At 52.3% G+C, this 23,255-nt stretch overlaps 1 protein-coding gene, 1 long non-coding RNA gene and 1 pseudogene across 5 annotated transcripts; 1 reads left to right on the forward strand and 2 right to left on the reverse strand.

Moving 5' to 3' along the window:
* Window positions 1-700: 700 nt before the first annotated feature.
* Window positions 701-6,704, reverse strand: LOC101269396 (keratin, type II microfibrillar, component 7C-like; annotated as a pseudogene).
* A 1,488-nt stretch (window positions 6,705-8,192) lies between these two features.
* Window positions 8,193-13,645, reverse strand: LOC101272192 (keratin, type II cuticular Hb1). 2 transcript variants are annotated; one of them, XM_004274292.2, is made up of 9 exons: window positions 13,235-13,645; window positions 12,290-12,498; window positions 11,429-11,489; window positions 10,558-10,653; window positions 10,169-10,333; window positions 9,781-9,906; window positions 9,307-9,527; window positions 9,006-9,037; window positions 8,193-8,758 (listed from the first exon to the last, which is right to left on the reverse strand). In XM_004274292.2, exons 1-9 carry the CDS (start codon window positions 13,601-13,603, stop codon window positions 8,559-8,561), a joined length of 1,479 nt encoding a protein of 492 aa, XP_004274340.1. In that variant the 5' UTR covers window positions 13,604-13,645; the 3' UTR covers window positions 8,193-8,558. The 2 variants fall into 2 exon arrangements, with proteins under 2 accessions (XP_004274340.1, XP_049550097.1); XM_049694140.1 differs by having other exon boundaries at window positions 8,194-8,758; window positions 9,016-9,037.
* LOC125960410 (uncharacterized) lies at window positions 9,431-21,865 on the forward strand. Of its 3 annotated transcripts, none has more exons than XR_007470034.1 (6): window positions 9,431-9,550; window positions 10,144-10,309; window positions 10,519-10,635; window positions 11,080-11,248; window positions 11,964-12,233; window positions 21,716-21,865. It is a non-coding gene; the product is annotated as an uncharacterized LOC125960410 (long non-coding RNA). The 3 variants fall into 3 exon arrangements; XR_007470035.1 differs by having other exon boundaries at window positions 12,035-12,233; XR_007470033.1 differs by lacking the exon at window positions 11,964-12,233.
* Window positions 21,866-23,255: the final 1,390 nt, after the last annotated feature.

Raw genomic sequence — 23,255 nt, forward strand, 5'->3', positions numbered from 1 at the left:
GGGCTTGAGAGACCGCAGGGTCTACCCTGATAACTGGGACAGCACTTTGGTGACATGGGGGTGCTGCTCTATGGAACTTGACTCTTATCCAGAGTGAGGCCTTGACCTCTCCCAGGGCTGGGCCTGATTCCAGCTCCTCTCCTGAAGAAGCCCAGAAGCCCCTGGAAGTTCTGGCTCTGCCAGGAAGTGGGCACTGGAGTCCTCTCCTGCTGAGGGCGTGGGAGAGCCGTTTGCACCCACTCCCTCCCCCAGCCAATGCCCTGTGCTGTCCGAGAACATTCCTCAGTGGTGAGAAGACCACACATTTAGCTGCCCTAGGCCTGGGTTTGGGGTGGACCAACCAACTGGCAAATCAGTCCTTCCTGGGAGAGAGAGGGAGTCAGGCGGGGCATAAAGTTGTGCCCTGGGAGACGCAACCTCAGTCACTGTGGGAGGGTTTAGGAGGCAGGGGAAGCAGCAGCAGGTCCACACTGGAGGGGCCCTGGGACCAATCTGTCCATTAGAAGCCACAGGCGTCCAAGCCTCCAGAGCGGCTACAGTCAGGGTTGACTCTTTGCCCAGGGCTGGGGGAAACCAGTCATTCAGACTCTTGGGGATGGAGGGGAGCTGCCAGAGCTGCGGGCGAGGAGCCCTCCCTCCCTGGAGGAAGTGAAGAGACAAGCGGGGAGAGAGATGCAGGAGGAGGCAGCAATTGGGCAGGTCAGGCCGGCTGGTTCCTGCAGCCCTTCCACCGCAAGCCCAGGGGCTCTCCGAGCTCTGGGACCCGCCGCCGGAGGCAGGGACGGCTGGCTCGCGGAGCGGTGTATTTACGAAGCAGAAGCCGCCAAGCAAACCACACCAGGCGGCTGCCGCCACCGCTTTGGCCGCAGGGCGAGCACACCGGTGCTCACCCCCAGGTTCCCGCTGCAGCGGGCGCTGCAGACGCTGCCCGTCGCCGGCCGGGAGCCGGACACACAGAGGTCCCTGCAGACGACCCCGCCCCGGGAGCTGCTGACACCTGCGGGGGGCCGGGGAAGGGAGAGAACGGGGCTGAGTCGCCTCGCAAGGTCGTCACCAGCGGCTCCTGCCTAAGGGCCAGAGTCCCCCCACCCCCTCTTCTCTTCCTCAGAGCTCCTTCCCTCTATTTCTATTCCCCCTTCCCCCTCAAACAACCTCACACCTGGGCACTTCTTCCAGTAGTCTAACCTCAAGCATCCCCGATAAACTGTCAGCCCAGGCCCTCCCTATAGGCTGAAATAGCTATTTAAGTTATCATAATCATTCACTGCCACATCCCCCTCCTTCCTTTCAGGGTCTTAAACTGTGCCCCCCATCCCCACCCCCCGGCCCCCGCCTCCTGTCTTTGTAAATAAAACTTTATTGGAAGCCAGCCACACCTATTCCTGAAGTATTGCTATGGCTGTGTCTGCTTTCACATTACAACAAGCTAAGCAGTTGAGCAGAGACTGCGCGACCCGCAAGCCTAAAATATTTACTATTTGGCCCTTTAAGAAAAAGACGGACCACCAGGAGCCCCAAGCTCTTATTTCAGAACCCACAGTATAGATAACTTACAGACATTTACAGCACCGATGCCCTTAAACAACCTTGTGGGGAGAGAAAAGAGTCAAAAATTAGTTGGGGGGAGCAGAACTTGCAAATTCCCTCCTCCAAGTAATCATGATGAAAATTAGATGCAAATAATATGCAAACATGCTCCTAGCTCTAAGCACAGCTTGGAGGATGAAGAGACATCATCCCCACAGATGTGGTCCTCACCCCTGCCCCTCGCCCTCCAGCAGGCGCCTGTAGGTGGCGATCTCGATGTCCAGGCCCAGTTTGGAGTTCATCACCTCCTGGTACTCCTTGAGCAGGCAGGCCATGTCCCGCTTGGCCTTCTGCAGGGCCTCCTCCAGCCCTGCCAGCTTGCAGCGGGCATCATTAAGGGCCGCCTCGCCCTGCTGCTCCGCCTCGGGCATGGCAGCCTCCAGCTTGGAGTTCTGGGGGACAGGGGAGGGTTATTAAGGCTCCTTCTTCTGGATTTAGGGTCAGAGACCAGGTATCCACTGACCATTGACTATCAGAGGAAGAAGGGGCCTTACTCGTTTGTTAGGTCAGGGGTTGCAAATTAGTGCTCTTGGGGAATGTTGGCAGTGTCCTTAATTTTTGAAATTTAATGTAAAAATCCAAATTCCTGGCTTCTCTTGAAAAACCAGAGGATCCGCCCACACTGTACCTGCATTTCTGTAGGGCCTGCCTCAGTTGGATCTGATCAGCTCTGCCCGTTTGTTTTGTTTTCCAGTTCACCACACCCTAGTGCCTTCGGTACAGGCTGCTTCACTCACTTACTAACCTCTGGGGACATCTAAGTGTGTGGTCAGTGATCTAGAGCAATGGGCCAGAGAGGTGAAATGGCTTCCCCCAAATCACATGGTGAGCTAGTGGCAGGGCTGGTTGGAGAGCCCAGGTTTCCTGCCTCTCAGACTGGTGCTATTTCCTCTGCCCCATTCTGCCCCTGGGACCATGAGAGCCCTGGTCATTCCGTTCCCCTCCATAGCCCCCCCCCTGCGCCCCCCCATTCAGCGGGGACGGAGAGCGTTCTCCGTGGAGAAGACTTGCCTGAAGTTTGACGTTGCTTCTTCCCCCACACTTTGGCAAGGTGTCTGACTTAAATCTCCCTGCTCGTTGATCTCCTCCTTGGTGCGGCGCAGGGTTCCCCAGGCTGGATCACCGTGGCCTTGATCTCCTCGCATTGGGGGAAAGCACAGATGCTCATGGGACACAGGATATGCCATCCCACTGAGCCCCACGGTTTGCACATCGGCCACCCCATCCTGAGAGCTGCCTGCCCTTCCCTTACCCATCCCACCGAGACAAAGGCCAAAGCCCTTTTAGCATCCCTCCTGCTAATACTTTCAGCTTTTAGCATCCCTGTTCTGGGAAGGGGGCACTGGACCACTCACCTTGCTGCGGTACCAGGACTCAGCCTCGGCCCGGCTGCGGCTGGCCATGTCATCCTACTGAGCCTTGATCTCGGCGACAATGCAGTCCACGTTCAGGTCCCGGCTGTTGTCCATCTTGACGATGACTGAGGTGCCTGAGATGTGGGCGTGGGGGACCTGGAGCTCCTGCGGGGAAGTGGGGGAGCGGTAAGAGCTTCCTGGGCCAGAGTCCCGCTCCCCGAAGCCCTCTTTCTCATGGTCCTTCCCCGTCCCCTGCCCTTGTTTCTTCCACAGCCTCACTGTCTGAAGCCCCAGTACAAAGGTGACCTCTCCCCTTCGACCCTGGAGCCTCTCAGTGCTCCTCAGGACCGACGTCCCAAGGCTGAGAGGAGCCCAGCTCGGAGGCTTACTGCCTGATTTCAGTCAGGGCCTCTGAAATCAGGCAGCAACTTACAATTTGTGCCTGATGTGTGAATATACAATTTGTGATAATTATCACCACAGTAGCCAGGGGCAACAGCTTGTTTGGGTTTGGCAGATAAGACAAGAAGCTGTACTTTTTCATCTTCTGACAGTAAACCTGCCTCGGGTCCCTCGACTCTGCCCTGTGCTCCCCTCACCAGGGGTTTCAGAAGCCAAGTGGTGGAAAGTCCTTTCCAATGTCCAGATACCATCCTCCTTGCTGCCCCACTGCTCTGTGGCCCCTCACCTCTTTAAACAGCTGCTGCAGGAAGTTGATCTCCTGGGTCAGGGCCTCCGCATTGGCCTCCAGGTCTGACTTTTGCAGGTAGCCGCAGTCCACAACCTAAAGGGAGAGGGTGGCACAGGAGTCTCACTGGGGAGACAGCACAGAGCTCTCCCCACCAGGGAGGGGCACCCCATCAGGCTGGGCACACTCCCTGGGCCCTCTTTAGCTGTTCATTCCAGTGCCTGGTGTCATGGTATTGATGAAGTCCTTTACTCAGTTCAAGGGGTCAGAAGCAGGTCTGGGTAAGGGAGGGGGTCCTGAGGTTTCCAGGCATTTCCTCTGGTACCCACTAGGATGATCGCTCTAGAATGCACAGCTTGCACTATTGTGAAACTTAGGATCTGGTGTAAATGGCTGGGTTTTTTTTGTTTGTTTTTTTTTTTTTTTTTTGCGGTATGCAGGCCTCTCACTGTTGTGGCTTCTCCCGTTGCGGAGCACAGGCTCCGGACGCGCAGGCTCAGTGGCCATGGCTCACGGGCCCAGCCGCTCTGCGGCACGTGGGATCTTCCCGGACCGGGTCACGAACCCGTGTCCCCTGCATCGGCAGGCGGACTCTCAACCACTGCGCCACCAGGGAAGCCCTATAAAATATATTCCTTATTTTGAGTTGTGGTTACAAAAAATGTTTGACAGCCAGTACCCTGAAGAACCTCTTGCCAAAGTACACCAGCAAATATGTACCCCAAAGTTCGGGGCAGCATTGTTTGTTATAACCAAAAAAAAAAAGCACACGTATGTATACCCCTAGGAGAATGGAGAATAATAATACACTGGAATACTCTACAGCACTGAAAAATAAAGAAAGCTACATGCATCAAAATGGATGGATCTCACAAATAGAATGTTGAGGGGGGAAAAGCAAGTCATAAGAGCGTACATGTAATTCTATTTATAGAAAGCTTAAAGGCAGGCAAAACTAAACAATTGCTTAGGGACTCATACTCATATGATGCAACAATAAAGAAAATCAAAGGAGTGCTTAACACAAAAACCCAAGATAGCGGTTACCTTGGAGATTGGATGGGGTCAGAGGGGGAGGATGCTGTGCTCAGGAAGGGTCCCACACGGGGCTCTGAAGGTACTGCTGGGTACACAAGGATTTGTTTTTATTACTGTTGCTATTTAAATCATTAAACGTATGTTGTATATACTCTTGCATGTATGAGAAATTTATAAAACAAAAGAAAATGCCGATCAACTTGTGTTCTCTGATCCCTGTTACTCCTTCTTAGAGTCTTGTCTTACCCCAGATTTCTTACCTAGTCGTGGAAATGGAATCCCCAGCCTCAGTCTCTCTGCCTCCTATCTGTCTTCCACGCTGCTGCCAGACAGGCCTTCCAAATTGCATCATACACCATGCTGCTGGCCTGCTCAAGCACCTTCTGTGGCTCCCATCGCCCACTCCATAAGCCTGAAGTCCTCAGCTCCACACGTTTCCCCCACTTGAAGCACCTTTCCTTCCCCCTCCCCCTCCCCCTCCCCCTCTTTCCTTCAAGTCCCTTTCCAGCCCAGAGACCACCACGTTCCCATCTGGGTTCACAGGATGGCTGCTTCCACACCCCCGTCAGAACTCTGCAGTTGTAACAAGATGAGGTCACAAAGCCCCCAGGAAGGAGAGGTGAGCATTCTGGAAGCTCTTTGGGCTAGAGCTGAGCTTCGGTGCCCAGGGAAGGCTTGGAGGAGGTGACAGCTCTGTTCATCATGGTGAGACTTGTCCACACGGCTCATTAGCTCACACAGGATGAGATGTCTTGGACTCCAGATCTGTTGGACCCAGCCAGGCACAAGCTTGTCTGCTGTGTCTTCGTCTTTTGGGAATGAGAGCAGGAAAGTGTAGGCAGTAGGAATAGGGCAGAGATTGGTGGGAGATGGAGTTTTGCTGTCTCTTTATATCCATTCCCCCCCCCCCCCACCCCATCTGCCTTGGAAGGAAATTTGCAGTGGGCTGGCGTGAACAGTTCCTATTCTCTGGGTTGAAGGGTGTGTGTGACTTTATCTGTCCCTCAGGGTATAGAGCAAAATGCATGGGCTTAAGATGAAGCCTGGCTTAGCCATTGACCGGCAGGGTCACTCATGTCCCTCTGGGTCCCTCTGCCTTGCACAGTGGATGAGCAGCAGCTTTTGCCCAAGGAAAGGTAATGGAGAGAGTAACATCTACGTGGCCTACTTTACAGGTGGTCATGAGCCCCAGTGAGGTGGTGGAGGCATCGTGAAAGCGTCGGTCCCTGTGCCCGGCTGGTTACGTGTTGGCGTGTGCAGAGAGGATGCGGGAAGGGAAAAGGCCCACTGATTTTGTCCCTTGTAGTCCCATAGTGTTGTCCCAGAGTGGCCTTGGGTTTGGGGAAGGAGCTGGAGTCTGGATCTCCTGTCACTGATTAATAGCCTTCATCAAGTTAGGGAAGTTTCCTCATATGCTTAGCTTTTAAAAAGTATTTTTAAAATTAGAAATTATTGTTGAGTTTTATTAAACGCCTTTTGTATTCATTTAGATGATCCTATGTAGCGAAGGAAGATAATTGATCTCCTAGAGTTAACTACCCTTATTCCTGGGATCAACCCTGTGTGATCTCAGTTCAAAGACTCAACAGACTGCCGCCCTGCGTTGTTGCCCTTTGTGGCTGAGTTCACGCTACCTTTGGCATCTCCAGGCGTGGTGGCTCACCCACCACTGTGCCAGCCAAGTGCATTTCATTCTCTCAGCAACCTTTGGGGTTAGGAAAGATGATCATCCCCATCTTACAGATGGAGAGATGGAGGCCCAGAGGAGTTAAATGGTCGGTCTTCCTGGCCTCAGTCGAGTACTCTTGCTGCTCTCCTCATCTCCCTGATCCTCTCCCATGCTTGGCTGCCCCGACTCCACAATGTGAGGAGATAAAGATAACGGTGCAGAAACACAGGCAGAGCTTGCGCCACAGCAAGGAGGAGCTGAACAGGCTTAACTAGGCCATCCAGTGGCTGACAGTGGAGGTGGACAGCACCAAGAGCCAGGTGAGGGGTGGGAGTGGGGGCAGCTGGGTGGTGATGGTGGAAGGGCATTGACTATTTAGGACAACTAGGTCTTCACACAGTCTGGACTCCAGACAAGGCCTGCTTCTGAGCTGTGTGGTGTCACAGCACAGAGGGCTGGTTAGAACAGTTGCATATCTGGAACTTTGAGGGCTCTGTCCTCAGAATTCCATTGGAGGGTGGAGGGGACACATTGGTTGCCAGGAGACCTGGAATTAATCCTATCTTTTAAAAGAGCCAGTGTCTTTTCAGACCGCTCACTTCTGATCTCTCAATATCATCAATTTATTTCTATCACACTTAGAGGTGGGGATGGGCACTTCCATTTCTGCTACAGTTTCCTGGGCCCGGCACTGGAAGTTTAGAGATTCACTCTGCTGTACAGATGTATGTTCAGGGACTTGCCTTGGCCTATAGTGAAGCTGAGGGGCCATCTCTCCACTCCCACCAGCACTTGTAATATCTTCATCAGTGTGGCGGGGATGGTTTCCTGCGTGAAGGAGCTTGATGGCCTGGAAGACGTGGGGTTTTCTTTCTGTGCTTGCGATCTCTGATCATATAAGTGTAATGAGAGGCTGCCCATGGCCCTGATCCCAGGAGGGATTTCTACTTTGTATTCTGCAAAAGAATACTACTGATGATAAATGCATATTGTGATTATTTCGTGGCAGGCACTAAGTATTTTATGTATACGAAATTCCTTAATCCTCGCAACAACCCTAGGAGGTAAAAGAAAAATGCTCTTTTTCTCATTTTCACTTTAGACATATAGAAACTGAGGCACAGAGAGGGTACGTAAATTGCCCGAAGTCACTCAGCTAGGAACAGAGTTCAGTTTTGGACCCATGCAGTTTGGCTCCAGGGTCTGTGTGCTCACCTCTACACCACATCATCTTCTTGCCACGTGCTGTTTTCTAGCTTTGAGGCAATTTATCAGCTATGGAAGGTCTCCAAACCCCAAAAGGACTCCATTAAAAAAAGACAGCCATATCAAAGGCATTTTGAAAGTTTAAGTCATGTTCATGTATTCACCCCTTAAAGAATTCTTGTAAGTTACTCAGGCTTGAGTCTTCCCCACCAAAGCCAGGAGTGATGTTTCCTTAAGCTTTGAGTGACTGGTGCATCTACCCATAGGTTTACAGATGTGCACAGATATGTTCTCTGGGAGGCAGCTGTGGTTTAGTGAAATGAGCACTAAACATGCTCACGGGGTTCAAACCCCAGCTGTGCCACTGAACTCAGGGTGGGACCTTGCCCTGGCTACCGCGGGTCCCTGAGCTCTGCAAGAGATACTGTGAAGGTGGTATGGATAAAATTACAGGATGGAGCGGCGCAGCACAATCCTCGGCTAAATCTGAGAGTGCTGTGAGCCCAGAGACAAAAGACTGTAGTGGAGACCCCAGATCTAGGGCTTTTCTGCTCCATGTGACTTTGGGGACCCTCCCAAACCTCGACCCCTGAGGAAGATAGCAGAAGTGCAGACAAGGCCCAGCGTTGGCTATATTGATTTATTGGAAACACAGATCAAGGAGAGGAACACGGCAGAGAAGGAAGGGGTGATGCTGGGACAGAGTGGGAGCGTTGGCTATTGGCCCCATAGCAGCCCAGGTCCTAATCCTGGTCCCCCCTGCCCCGGAGTCCCCTTCCTGTGGTGGCCAAAGAGACTTCTTTCTAGGGTAGCCTTTCCCAGCGTGGGCGGCAGAGCCCGGGAAGAGGGGATCACACACAGGCTTGAGATGCTAGGAGTGGGATGGACCTTTCAAAGAGCCAGCGAAGTAGCCTAGGGCTTGCTCCGCCCAGAGGTGGGCGGGGCGGGGCCAGGCAAGGCGGGCCCTGCCGGGCTGCGCGGAAGGGTTGTCCGGCCCGGGCCTGAGTTGGGGCGCTTAACATTTGCGGCAGCTGCTGGCGCGGGAGCCCACGCCGCAAGACGTGATGGAGCTGCAGGGGCCGCAGGGCCCACACAGGCCGGTGCTCACCGCCAGGTTCCCGCTGCAGGGGCCGCTGCAGACGCTGCCAGTCACCGGCCGGGAGCCGGACACGCAGAGGTCCCCGCAGACGACCCCGCCCCGGGAGCTGCTGACACCTGCGAACCCCAAAGGCTTAGTTAAAATTCTGGGGGGCCAAGTCTCCCGCATCCCCGACGATGCACCTCTCCAAGCATCTTTACTTAACAACTCTAGTCCCAACGAAGTGGTCCTTGCTTCTTGTCTAACCCAAATCCCTCCTCCTGTGATGCCAGCCCACTCTTATATTTAGGTCCAGTGGAACTCCTCCTTCCATCCCTTACAGGAAAAGAGTAAATTCATCCACACAGGGCCTAGGTTACTCACAGACATTCACGGCCCCAACGCCTTCACACAGTCTGAGAGGGAAGAGGAAAAAAGCAACATTAGCGACTGAGCCAGAGTTGCCGACAGAGCTCTACAAATTCCTGGGGTGGGGTTCACAAGTGGTCAGGAAGGAGGGGGCAGAGGGTCAGAAGTAATAGTCCTCACAAACCGCCCCCCACCCCAAAGTGATAAATGATAGGTTTGTCCCAGATCCCTGGCCATTGCTCAGCCAGGATCAAGGGTGGTGCTTGTGGAAAGGGTGGGAATGGGCAGCTCAGGGCCAGGCTGGGATGGGCCCCACCTGTGCTCCTCGCCCTCCAGCAGGCGCCTGTAGGTGGCGATCTCGATGTCCAGGCCCAGCTTGGAGTTCATCACCTCCTGGTACTCCTTGAGCAGGCAGGCCATGTCCCGCTTGGCCTTCTGCAGGGCCTCCTCCAGCCCGGCCAGCTTGCAGCGGGCATCATTAAGGGCCGCCTCGCCCTGCTGCTCCGCCTGGGTCACAGTGGCTTCCAACTTGGAGTTCTAAAGGCCCAGAAGAGAACAAGGTGAGTTATGGTCCCTGGGTCTCTGTGTCCACTTCCTGGACGCATCCAGTCTCTCCTGGCCAGCTGGGATCACCCCAGGAACAGGTCTCTCCTCTTCATCACCTGGGTTTCCTTAAGTGACCACAACCTGGGACTCAGGTCATCCAGATGGGCTGGAGAATGAAAGGTGAGATCCAGTTGGGTGCACACACTGCCTGTGGCACCCTGGGTGGGCCTCAAACGACCCCTACCTGGCACTTGGCATTCTCGACCTCGGCCGTCAATCTCTGGATCACGCGGTTCAGCTCGTTGATCTCCTCCTTGGTGCGGCGCAGGGTCTCCCCATGCCGGAGCACCGTGGCCTTCATCTCCTCACACTGGAGGGAAGCAGAGAGGCTCATGAAACTCAGGATGGGACATCCCACCCACTCAGGACACCACAGATGATTTGCAAATTGTACAGTACTCAGCCTGTGCAACCATACGTGGCAGCCACGTCCTGCTACTATAACCTGAGAGGGGTCTGCACTTCTTTCACCACCGCTAGGAATCAGAGTCCCCAGACAAAAGAAGCCTTGTTAATATATACCACCCATCCCTCCCACCGTGTCTAGGAGGCAGGTGCCCTGAGACACTCACCTTGCTGCGGTACCAGCTCTCAGCCTCGGCCCGACTGCGGCCGGCAATGTCGTCATAGTTCGCCTTGATCTCGGCCACAATGCTGTCCATATTTAGGTCCCGGCTGTTGTCCATCTTGATGATGACCGAGGCGTCTGAGATGTGAGTGTGGAGAACTCGGATCTCCTGCAGATGGTGAGGTGGGAGGATGCGTGTGGTTTATACCATCCCCTCCCTCACCACAGTGTGTACCCAACCTTCTCAGCCCTCCTTGGTCTCTAGCCCCCGCCCTCTCTGACAGACTCACGGACTGCAGCTCCTGCCCCAATCCCTGTCCCACTCTGATCCCAGACCAACGCCCTCTCTTCCAGGCCAGCTGCTGGTTTTCTGCCTGGACCACAGCCCCTCACCTCCTCATACAGTCGCCGCAGGAAGTCGATCTCCTGAATCAGGGCCTCTGAGTTGGCCTCCAGGTCTGACTTGCAGAGGTAGGCGCAGTCCACATCCTGGGAAGGTGGGGAATCTTTGAGTTCAGAGGACCTCTGGTGATCACCACCCCACACTCCTCTCTCCCTTCACCCATTACATGGAGGTGAGGGGGAAAGGATTCCCAGTGCTACTGTTCCCATGCCATCTCCATACCCTCTGCCCTTCCCCAGAGGCACCTCACAACCTCCTCCCCTTCTAAGAACAAACGCCTCGTGCCTTGGGGATGGGTCACCAGCCTTTCACTCCTCCTACCTGAGACCTCTTACCTCCCAGCTCTCCTTCTTACCCTCCCCTGTACCAGGAAGCCTGCCAGACTGGCTCCCTCACTCAGCAACCTTGACACTTCCCTGTCCCCCAGCAGTCCTCCAAGACTCCACCTGGCCTCTCCTGGCTCTGCTCCATCCTCCCCGAGATCCTCAGACTGTGCCCCTCTTCCTAATCAGACTTCCTGCAGCAGTAGACAGGACACCGTCCCTCAACAGCGAGACTGGAGCTGCCATGCCTCCATGGGACCCCAGCCACAGACCACCACCTCTGGAGCAGCACAGAACGTCCAGAGCTCAACTCAGCCATCCCGCTGCTTCAGGGCAGGGTGCAGGTGGATACTCCAAGGTTAGGGCCCTTCTCAGAGCCCTGCATGGGCCTTTCATGACCTAATCTCTGGGAATTTCCCATCCTGACTTGGCAAGGTCGCTGCACCCCGCACTGAGGTTGAGACCATGGGTCTCCCCAGCAAGAGTCTGTCATTCTGAGATCCCTCGTGTCTCTGCTTCCCGATCCCACGTGACTCACCTTCTTCAGAGCCACAAACTCGTTCTCCGCTGTCACTCTCAGAGCGACTTCCGCCTCGTACCTGAGGCAGAAGAGGGCAGAAAGGGAGGTCATGGCAGGGCAGGTCTCCCCAGAACCCCCTCCACTTCATACCAGTGAAGGAGGCAATGTTAGGGACCTGCCAACACAGCCCGCCTCCTGGCAGCCCTGCTGGGGTCCGCTGTGGTTGGATTTGGGATGTGTTTGTGGTTCTCTCTCCCCTTTGCATTGAGGGGTCCAGGGGGCCACTGTTCTGGGACCTCACAGCCCTGTTCCCAAAGCTGCTCTGAGGTCCCGTCTGGAGAATAAGGACTCACCACCAGCCCCATGCTAGGAGAGGACAGCAGCACGTGTGGGGCACTGCAGCCTCCGCTCTCCTGGGTGTCCATCCTAGCTCAGCTGCGGGAGGGCCCATGAGTCCCAGAGGCCCTCAGCACTCTATACCCTAGACGGTGGGACACCAGCAGCCCCAGGACCTGGCAGCCCTGAGCGACACTGGGACTCATATCACGTCCAGGTGCTACAGGTGGGAGCCTGAGAGGCCGGGAGGAGATGGCTTGGGAGACTGCAGAAGCCCCCTCCCCACAGACCGCAGGGCACAGCTGCTGGGTGATCAGGCTCCAGGAAGTGAAGGCTGAAGGAGCAGAGAGAGACCTCCTGGGGAATCACAGCCCTACTCTTAGGCATCTGATCGATGACTGCCTGATGTGAAGATCCTGCTGCACAGCGCCCACCTGCCCTGCAAGGTCACTGGCCCTTCTCGGAAAGTCTTCTCCAGTCTCATCCAGTAGGCTTTAACTCAAGTCCATCCCTGTGCCCAACATCACCCCTGACCGCACTCACTTCTGCTTGTAGCCCTCTAGCACCTCCTGCATGTGACTGAGCTCCGAGGCCAGCCTCCCGCTGTCGGCCTCCACGCACTCGGCCTCCCTCCTCAGCGTCTGGATGTAGCCCTGGAACAGGGGCTCCAGGTTGCTCTCGCAGCACTGGCGGTTCTGGTAGAACTGCCACTTGGTCTCCAGCAGCTTGTTCTGCTGCTCCAGGAAGCGCACCTGCCATTTGGGGTGGGAGGACGGGTCAGATGGCTCCCACTGCCCCAAAGCCTACTTGGGGCATGTGGGGATGGGGGAGGGCACTGATTGCTTTAAGGTAAACTCCCAAACCAGGAGCTCAGCAGAGATTACACAGGGCGCTGTGGAAGACAAGGCAACTTCTGGATTTGGGGATTGGGATTTATGTTTGGATTTTCCAAGTTAGGGGTGAGAGCAAGGGGCTGGGAACGACCAGTCCCTGCTCAGGTGAACTGAGTTATCCTGACGTGCTGAGCCTAGGTGGCATGTGGTCAGGAGCCAAGTAGAGGACTTTTTGCCTCTGACTCCCCCATCAGTGCCCAGCCTGAATTGAGCATGGGTGGGGTCAGGAAAGGTGTGATCAAGGACACCCACCCCAAGGCTGACCTGTGGTCCTCTTCCTATATCTTATGTGCGTTTCTTGTGTCTTGTTTGCATGTATGGCCTTCTTCCTCCGACATGTGGTTCCCAACCTTGTCCTTGTCTGTCTGTGGGGACCCTGCCTGTCTGGACAGAGGTTGTGTATAATAACAATTGCCTCATCAGGAGCCCCTGCTCTAGACTCATCTCTCTGATCTTTCTGTGCCCTGGATATGTGTCCGTCTCCTCCATCAGACTCGGGGCTCACCTGGGCCACATCTCTCCTGCCCCCCAACTACCCCTTCAGTGCCTGCCCAGGAAGGGAGGGTTCAGGAAGGGTGCGATCAAGGACACCCACCTTGTCGATGAAGGCAGCGAACCTGTTGTTGAGACACTTGATCTGCTCCTTCTCCTCGTGCTTCACACACTGCACGTTGGGGTCGATCTCCAGGTTGAGGGGCGCGAGGAGCCTCTCATTGACCGACACGGTGGTGATGCAGGGCGGGCTGGGGCCGCACACGCCGCCAGAGCGGTACCCGAAGCTGCGGCCGCAGGAGCCGGTGCGGAAGCCCTCGCAGAGGCTGCGGCTGCCGAAGCCCCCGGTGAGGCCGCGGTAGCAGGAGATGCCGCGGTAGGGGGCGGCCGTGATGCTGCAGCGGCTGGGGCGGGTCCCGCAGGCTGAGAAGCAGCTGAAGGCGCGGCCGCCGAATCCTGATCCGTAGGTCATGATGCTTCTGGAAGTTTGGCTTGCGTTGTACAGGATGGGAGAGCTGGAGTCTTGTGGAAACTCTAATGTCCTCCTCTAGGAGCCCGGGTCCTATTTATGCTCGGGTAGGAAGTGCTTGGCTATGCAGATGGGGTTTTGCAATTTGTGCTTTATGGGCTTGGGTGGCTAGCTGGGTCCAACGCCTCTCTAGAATGTGCTTTAATAGTGGAGTGGCCCGCACCCTCCTCTGTGTAAAGAATGCCAACCCCTGGGCTGTAGGGGAACTCAGCATGCTTCATCTTCAAAGTGCCTCGACAGCAGGGCATGCACACATCTGAGAGTACTGGAGAGAGAAGGGCAGGGGAGGGGAGGGAAGGGAAGAATGGGGCCAAGAAAAGGGGAGGAGAAGGGAAGCCAGATGGGGCAGAAGCAGGCAAACTGTATGCGTGTAGGGTGTGAGTGGGGGACCCAGGAAAGACTGCGATATTTATGAATAACTTCTAGAAGTTTCCATCTCAGTAGTGGCCAAGGTCCTACTATAACACAAAGCTGTATTTCCCCCATCTGCAGAAAGTCCAGTTGGCTGCTGAAATACACCTGACTTCCTGTCATGGCAGCAGCCAGCAGATTATTAAATATTTGTGTTTTATGTCTTCTTCCACTTTTATTATGAGAGTTTTCAAACATATAGAAAAGTTGAAGGAATAGTACCTGTATAACAAGCACCCTGATGTGTTCCACCCAGGTACCCAGATTCAAGAGTTGTTAACATTGTGCCGTATCTGCTTTCACATTTGCCCAATTATTTGACGATTACAGAAAGCGTAACATGGAGCCCTTAAATACTTAGGCATATGCATTTCTTAAGAATAAGGACAGTACCATTTTCACATGCAAGAAAAAGAACGATAATTCCAAAGAATCATTTACTATCCATTCCACATTAAAATTTCCCAATTGCCCTAATAATTTTTAAAAATAGTTTTTCTTGATTTAACTTATCGCTCTATCTCTTGTATTTTCTGTACACTGAAAATTAACTCTTGAGCTAGGCTGTTCAGTATGGTAGCCAATAGACACAGGTGGTTATTTAAATTAGTTGAAATTAAATAAATTCAAAATCTAGTCCCTCAATTACATGCCACACATGACTACTGGCTACCTTATTGAACAGCACAGCTACAGAACAGTTCCACCATCACACCAGCTTCTATTAGATAGTGCTGGTCTGGAGGCTTGACTGGGTTTAACTGAAACATTTTTGGGCAGAATACGTCATAACTGATGCTTTATAACTCTTACTGTATCACCCCAGGAAGCACAAAATGTCAGGTTGTCCTGCTACTGGTGATGCTAAATCGGGTCACTTGAGTACATTTTCCCCTTTACAATTAGAAAGAATTCCATAGGGCAACATAGGTCCTACTTTCTTTTTATTGGCCACCTACTATGTGACCATCATTATATGCCATAAATGATCTCTAATTCTCACATCAACCCTATGAAGTATGTATCATTATCCCCACTTTACAGATGAGGAAACTGAGGCTCAGAGAGGTTAAATAACTCAACCAAAGTCTCCCATCTATTTTTTTTAAAGATTTTTTTAATGTGGACCATTTTTAAAGTCGTTATTGAATTTGTTACAATATTGCTTCTGTTTTTTAAAAAAATATATTTATTTATTTATTTATCTATTTTTGGCTGTGTTGGGTCCTCGTTGCTGTGCGCGGGCTTTCTCTAGTTGCGGCGGGTGGAGGCTACTCTTCGTTGCGGTGCTCAGGCTTCTCATTGCGGTGGCTTCTCTTGTTGCGGGGCAAGGGTTCTAGGCACAGGGGCTTCAGTAGTTGTGGCACGCAGACTCAGTAGTTGTGGCTCTCTGGCTCTAGAGTGCAGGCTCAGTAGTTGCGGCGCATAGGCTTAGTTGCTCTGCGGCACGTGGGATCTTCCCGGACCACCCCAAATCGAATCACATCAAAAGGATACAACTCCTGCTAGTGTTGGAGGGTCTTCTGCAGAGGTGGGGGGTGGCTGTGGCTCACCGGGGGAACAACGACACTGGCAGCAGAAGTTCTGGGAAGTACTCCTTGGCGTGAGCCCTCCCAGAGTCTGCCATTAGCCCCACCAAAGAGCCGGGTAGGCTCCAGTCTCCCATCTATTAAGTAGTGAAGCTCAGGAGATGCAATGCCTTCTCACCTATAGGCTATGGCAACCCCTGGATTTCCTAATCCCTGCAAACTTTCAAGAGGGTGGAGAAGTTGTTAGAGAGAGGATATCTGTGGATATAGGATTGGGGACAGTCAGTCTAAGGAAGGTGGGCAGAGTCAGAGGAGGCTGGAATGGTTGCAACCAGGAGGGCCAATGGGCATGTATGTGGCACAGGGCAATGAGAGGCTGGGGGCAGGGTGGAGATCTGCAGGACCGTGTGGCTGCGAACTGAAGGAAGGGGATGGAGAACAGCACTTTTAGTTATTTGTTTACCTCTGGTATATTGTAAGTACCTAGATAGGTTATACTGTGTTCTATGTACCCGTGAAGCACCCCATTCCAATAGAGCAGGTCTAGAAAAATGATACCATAAAGTACAGGGGTTTGCATTAAATGGAAGGGAAGAAAAGAGAAGTGAAACGCCGCAGCTAGCAATCTTCCCCGTCCTCCCCCCCGACCTCATAGCTGCTGTGTCTTAGGGGCAAAGGCGGGCAGATCAGCTTAGGGCAGGAGGGAGGTGGGGGGGTTGGTGGGCAAAGAGAATAGTGTGTCCGTGCAAAACATTCAGGAGTGGGGCTTGTGACAGGACTGACATGGGGGCACGGACTGTACTTGCCATCCCAGAGGAGGGCGTCACTCCTGATACTTTATGTGTTTGGGGAGCTGGGCCAGCTCTTCTGAGGCCCTTTATGCCCTCATCCGCCACTCTGGGCACTGCCCACAAGGCAGCCGTGGTGCTCCCAGCCAGCCAGCTGGCCGGGTGTCCTGAAGAGAAGCGCTGTGAGTCAGGGTGCAGCTCATACACGCTTTGCCTCTTCTACCAGTGTAACTCCCTATAAAAATGTCACGCGTAAACATGAGCTAATTACTAATGGCTGGTCTTTGCTAAGCAATTTGAAAGGAGCAGCAAGCAATTTAAAACAAGATATTAAAAAAAATTCAGATGTAACATTTCATTTAACGTCAGGTATTATTAATGGCTGCTAATTTTGAAGACCTAAAAAGACATTCAATCTGTAGGTTTTCTTAGAGTAAAAAAGCTTGTGGTGGGGGAAGAGAAGAGGGGAGGGGGGAAGAGTTGGCAGAATGACCACTCCGTGGTCTTGGCTCTGCCAATGGGAGCTTTATGGAAGTTAAAATTGCTTTTATGGTGAAATATCCCACCCCCAAAAAGAAAGTATAGGTGGTGTGCCTACCACCTGTAGGAAGAAATAGAACATATGTGTAACTTAGGGGCTTCCTCTGAGCCTCATTCTCACTGTACCCCCTTCCTTCCTGATCCAGGGATGGCTCCTCTCTGGGATTTTGTGTTGAATCATTCCCTTGCTTTTCTTTACAGTTTAAGGACCAAGGAATGCATCCCTAGACCATATCTGATTCAGTTTTCCAGTTTTTGAACTTCATATAAATGGAATCATAATGTGTGTATTCCATTGTTCAGTGTTGCTTCCTGTAGCTGTATTGTGTTCATTTTCACTGTGGACTGTATTCTTTGTATGAATATGTCACAGTTTATTCATCTTTCCACCCTGGTAGCCTCATGGTTGCCCCCAGAGTTTGTATTATGAACAGAGCTGCCATGAACTTTCTTTTCCATGTCTTTTGGTGTATTTGTGCAAGAGATTTTCTAGGGTATGTGGTTATTTAAAAAAAAAGTTATTCAGGTAGCATATGCTTAGTGTAGAAAACTATTTTATGAATATTCTTCCAAACTTAATAACAACATCTTTTGATGTTCATCTTACTTCATAGTAGATACTATACTGATTGCCCAACTTTCGTTAATGCGTTTAATTTTTACAATTACCCTCTGAGGCAGGTGTTATTATTCTAGTTTTACAGATGAGGACCCTGAGGCCTAGAGGGTTAAGAGATTGCTCAGGTTGTGTAGTTAGAGGCAGAGCTGGCACTCAGAGCTTGGTGTGTTTGATCCCAGTGGAAGGGATGAGTTTATCTCACTGCACTCCTATCCATCCACCATCTGTCATCACTAAAGTATCACATGGTAGATGGTGTTTGTATAGGACACAATCATATACACTCGCTAATCCCTCCCTCCAGTACCTCTTCAAGGGTCCTTCAGTGTGCTCTCAGGGTTCAGGGCCAGAGGATGAACTCACCCTTATTTGATGTGAGCTTCCAGTTCTAAGAGAAAAGCTGAACATATACCTAGATCATGAACAAAAATGCAAACCCTGCCGCACACCAATGGGTACAAATGTTTCGTTCATGGCTATATTCCAAGGGCTTGGCACACAGTAGGTGCTCAATAAATATTTCTTGAGTGAATGATATGAATACCAGCTGCCTATTAAGTGCTGAGTAATGGAGCCATCAAAGCTTGATGGTTAATTATGCAAAGCTTTTTGGTAAGATGGGGTGGGGACCAGATGAAGCAGACCCGAGGGCAGCCATTCCTGGGGCTAGGGATGCGGTGGGGAGAGATCCTGGCTGGGGCCTGAAGGAAAGACGCAGTGAGTAGATGTGCTCTTTACCTGAGTCCTTGACCTGAGTGATGATGGGGTGGTAATTCTTGCCCAACAAGGGCAAGAATTCTGAACGCCACGGGTCAGAGTAGAGGTGGGGTAGGGTTGGGGAAAGAAAGAGAGAAGTGGATGGAAGGTAGATTTCTAGATAAAAGGAGGAAGAAGATGCTTGGTGTTAGACTATTACTCTCCAGGGCCCCTTGGAAGAAGGATGGAGACTGGCTGGGGGTTGAGGAGAATGGGAGGGAGGGGAGATTGGGGGAGATAGAGAGGAGGGGAGGGAAGTGGAGGACAGTGGAGGAAAAGAGGGAGAAGACCCATGGGAGAATGGTGGGGAGACACTCCAGGGGTGGAAGAGCAGAGGAGGATGAGGTTGATAGGGGAAGGGGCACAGCACTGAGGACAAGGTGTAGACCTACCTGAAGGGGTGGGCAACCTCGTCTCCAGCTCTAAAGAAATGAACCTTCATGGGGCAGAGACGTGGGCTGGGGGAGGTGCAGGGGCTCAGCCTGGTTAGTGGGAATGGACCTCGCCAAGGGTGGAGCTCCTGAGTCAGGCTTCATCCTCTGCCAGACTCTCCAGGATGGCCTTTGGCCCTCCCTCCTCCGGTGAGTTCTCATGGATAATTGGCCACTGTCTCGGGCTGTCTTGGTGAGAAGGCAGAGCTCTGGCACGACCTCTTGGATACCTGCGAGCCTAGGGTGCAGTTTTGGTATCTTCCAGATGTAGAGTCCACAGGCTGCTTCCCAGCCTCTAGCCGTGGGGCAGAAGAATGACATGGGCCCCGCTTCTGAGGTCTCTGTCTCAACTGGCTCTCTACTGTCACAGCATCTCATGATCCCTTCCTCTTCTGCAAGGTCCCTCAGCTGCCCCTACCGTCCACTCTCTGAAATAGCTCCATGTACATCTTGTTACCAACACTGTCCCTCCTGCTGCCTTACTGAAGCCTGTCCTCACCCTTTCCAGGGAGCCTGTCTTGCCTTTCTCATCAGACCAGCTGTATTTCACATTGCCTCAGAATGGGCACTCTCAGTAGGCCTTGTGCTCCTGAGCATCTGATGGTGTAGCTAAAACCCAGCCCTCTTCAGACTTCTGGACTTTCTCAGGAACTTCTGGGTCTGTCTTGCTCATCAAATCAGGAGCTCCAGAATCCATGTCTCTTTCCTCTTAGTGTTTTCCTGCCTCCCTCCAAAATTAAGACAGGGTTCAGCATATTGCAGGGACACATCAATCGCAGAATCCCCGAATCCTGCAACAAGATGTTACCTTGTTTAAGTCATCATCCATTTTGGGGAATCTGCCTTATAACATCCTCCAGAGGAGCAGGATGGACTGAAGGGAGTCTTGAACAAGAACTTCTCAATGTTAAAACCACCTGATTTACCCCTTCTTTCCAGGCAACCCTTGAAACAAGATCTACTTGGGCTAAAAGAAGAGGCTGTGATCTCCAGATATGAAGGTCTTTTGGTTCGCCCTGTCTCCACAAACGTGATAGCCACTCCAGAATAAACAGTGTTTCTCTTTACATAAAGCTTCCCTAAATGGGAGACATAATGCAAGCTCCTTAGGAAACCATGACTACTTGACCCCCTCCGGCAAGTCTTTCCTCAAATCCAACTTCTGTCTTTCCAGTCGCAGCGAAAGCCTGACTTCTCTTGCTCTCTTTGGAATTCCATTATACTCGGATGGATTATCAATGGCAAATCCCCCACTCTCAACCCCATGGTATCCCTGGGCTACTGACCAATCAGGAGTTTTCAGAATCAGGCAAAAAAGCAAGATGAATGAGCATGTCATTGATTTATGGCTGAGGACTTCCAATAAGGCCAAATAAGACACACACATTTATCAGTTACTACAGAGAACAGACTTTTTGGACTGTCCAAGCTTTTCTTTTCATTCAGTAGTGTGGTTGCCCAAGGATTGGTGACATTTTCCCTTTGCCTAAGAGGAGAGATTCTCATTGGGCCATCCCTGGGGCAGTTGGGTTTGAGGATGGATGTTTGATTTGGGGTTCTTTTCCAGGATAAAGGAAGTGACGATGGTCAAAGGTGTCCAGTCCTCCCTGCCCCTTGGACTGACCTCCATGGTAGAATAATAGTTGATAACATTCATTGAGCACTTGCTATGTGCCAGGTGTTGAGTTAAGCATTGTCCATGTATTTTGAAATTTAATCCTTCTATTAGTCTTTTCAGATAGGCACCATTAGTGGGAATCTTACATAGGTGGTTTAGGAATGTGGGTAGGTATATTCCATCACACCTGCTGATACATCCACAGCAGCAGCAACAATAACACGTATCTCTGTCTCCGTGTCCAACCTGCCACTACAACTACAGCAGCAGCACCGATACCGACCACTAATATGATTACATACTTAGAGTGTGTCAGGCTCTGTTCTAAGTGCTTGACACCGATTAATTCTTTTAATCCTCATAAGAACTTTATGAGGTGGGTACTATGATCCCCATTTTACGTATCATGAAATGAGATACGGAGAGGTTAAGTAATTGCCTGAGGTTACACAGCTAGAAAGTGGCAGAGCAGGACTTTGAAACTAGGCAGTTTGGAATCTGGGTCTGTGTTCTTAACTGATAAACCATGTACTTAAACGTTTTAGTTTCAACTATATTAAGAAATAACTTTGCATAATGACTAAGTACACCCATACATACATATCACATGCTATTGAAACAAAAGATCCTGAAATGTTACTTTTACTACAGAAGTTACACTGTAATATTTTTTTTTTTTTGCGGTACGCGGGCCTCTCACTGTTGTGGCTTCTCCTGTTGCGGAGCACAGGCTCCGGACGTGCAGGCTCAGCGGCCATGGCTCACGGGCCCAGCCGCTCCGCGGCATGTGGGATCCTCCCGGACCGGGGCACGAACCCGTGTCCCCTGCATCGGCAGGCGGACTCTCAACCACTGCGCCACCAGGGAAGCCCTACACTGTAATATTTTCTACTGCATTCTACTCTACTTGATTTTGTCCTAATCTGTCTCATTAAAATTCTGGTCGTTCCTATTGGTGGGTCACAGTGTGAACTCTGAAAAAAGAAATGCAGTCCCAGAGCCTGCTGCTTCTTAATGATTACGGTAAACACATCTGCTCTGTGCTCTGGGTCTACTGAGCATGTGCACATTTCTGTAATACTCCACAGCAGCACTAGGAAGAAGAGGCTTAATCCATTTCCCAGAGGAGTGAACTGCTTTGCCCCTAGATCACACAGAGCTATTCATGGCAGAGTCTTGGTTCCTACCCAGCCTTTTACCGTTCAAGGCCCAACCTATCCACGCTGGATGGATGGCACAGACCAAAATGGATGTGTTCTGACATCTTCCAAGGCTACCGACAAACTGGAAGCTTAGGTCTCTCACTGTGGTGGGGGAGGGGATGGTGTAAACCACACGCATCCTCCCATCCCACCATCTGCAGGAGATCCGAGTTCTCCACACTCACATCTCAGACACCTCGGTCATCGTCACGATGGACAACAGCCTAGACCTGAACATGGACAGCATTGTGGCCGAGATCAAGGCGAACTATGACGACATTGCCGGCCGCAGTCGGGCCGAGGCTGAGAGCTGGTACCGCAGCAAGGTGAGTGTCTCAGGGCACCTGCCTCCTAGACACGGTGGGAGGGATGGGTGGTATATATTAACAAGGCTTCTTTTGTCTGGGGACTCTGATTCCTAGAGGTGGTGAAAGAAGTGCAGACCCCTCTCAGGTTATAGTAGCAGGACGTGGCTGCCACGTATGGTTGCACAGGCTGAGTACTGTACAATTTGCAAATCATCTGTGGTGTCCTGAGTGGGTGGGATGTCCCATCCTGAGTTTCATGAGCCTCTCTGCTTCCCTCCAGTGCGAGGAGATGAAGGCCACGGTGCTCCGGCATGGGGAGACCCTGCGCCGCACCAAGGAGGAGATCAACGAGCTGAACCGCGTGATCCAGAGATTGACGGCCGAGGTTGAGAATGCCAAGTGCCAGGTAGGGGTCGTTTGAGGCCCACCCAGGGTCCCACAGGCAGTGTGTGCACCCAACTGGATCTCACCTTTCATTCTCCAGCCCATCTGCATGACCTGAGTCCCAGGTTGTGGTCACTTAAGGAAACCCAGGTGATGAAGAGGAGAGACCTGTTCCTGGGGTGATCCCAGCTGGCCAGGAGAGACTGGATGCGTCCAGGAAGTGGACACAGAGACCCAGGGACCATAACCCATCTTGTTCTCTTCTGGGCCTTTAGAACTCCAAGTTGGAGGCCACTGTGACCCAGGCGGAGCAGCAGGGCGAGGCGGCCCTTAATGATGCCCGCTGCAAGCTGGCCGGGCTGGAGGAGGCCCTGCAGAAGGCCAAGCGGGACATGGCCTGCCTGCTCAAGGAGTACCAGGAGGTGATGAACTCCAAGCTGGGCCTGGACATCGAGATCGCCACCTACAGGCGCCTGCTGGAGGGCGAGGAGCACAGGTGGGTACAGTAGCCAAATTTCTCTCTCAGCCCTGCCTGGGTTCTCAGTGTGCTGTCCCTCACATTCCTACTTGACTCCTGTTTCCAAACCTCCCCATCCTGCAACTGGAAAGGTAATTTGAGTTATTCATTAGGTATGTTTCTAGCCCCATTTGAGTCTCTCATGCCCACTTAGGTGCTGATCTGAGATTGGTGCCTTTTGCAAATCTGTTTCTCAGAGCCCGGAGTCAAGGCCATAGTCATTGCTTTTCCTGAGAAGCCCTGTCTGGGCTGGGCCACCTTCCCTCTATAGTGCCTCTTCCGTCCCGGGCCCTCGTTGCAGATGCCCCTCAGGGTTCCAGCTCTCTTTTCAAGCCTGGTCCTGGCCCCGGCCCTGGGAGTTCAGATTTCTCCCCAAATGACAGCTTCAATAGGGGGTTGTATCAACATACGCTTATATATTTTAACCACAGTGACATCCCTAAGTGGTCGTCCATTGCAGCAAGCGGGACTAAGGATAGCCAGACAGCAGGA

Source organism: Orcinus orca, chromosome 11 (assembly GCF_937001465.1).
Source record: "Orcinus orca chromosome 11, mOrcOrc1.1, whole genome shotgun sequence".
Lineage (NCBI taxonomy): Eukaryota > Metazoa > Chordata > Mammalia > Artiodactyla > Delphinidae > Orcinus > Orcinus orca.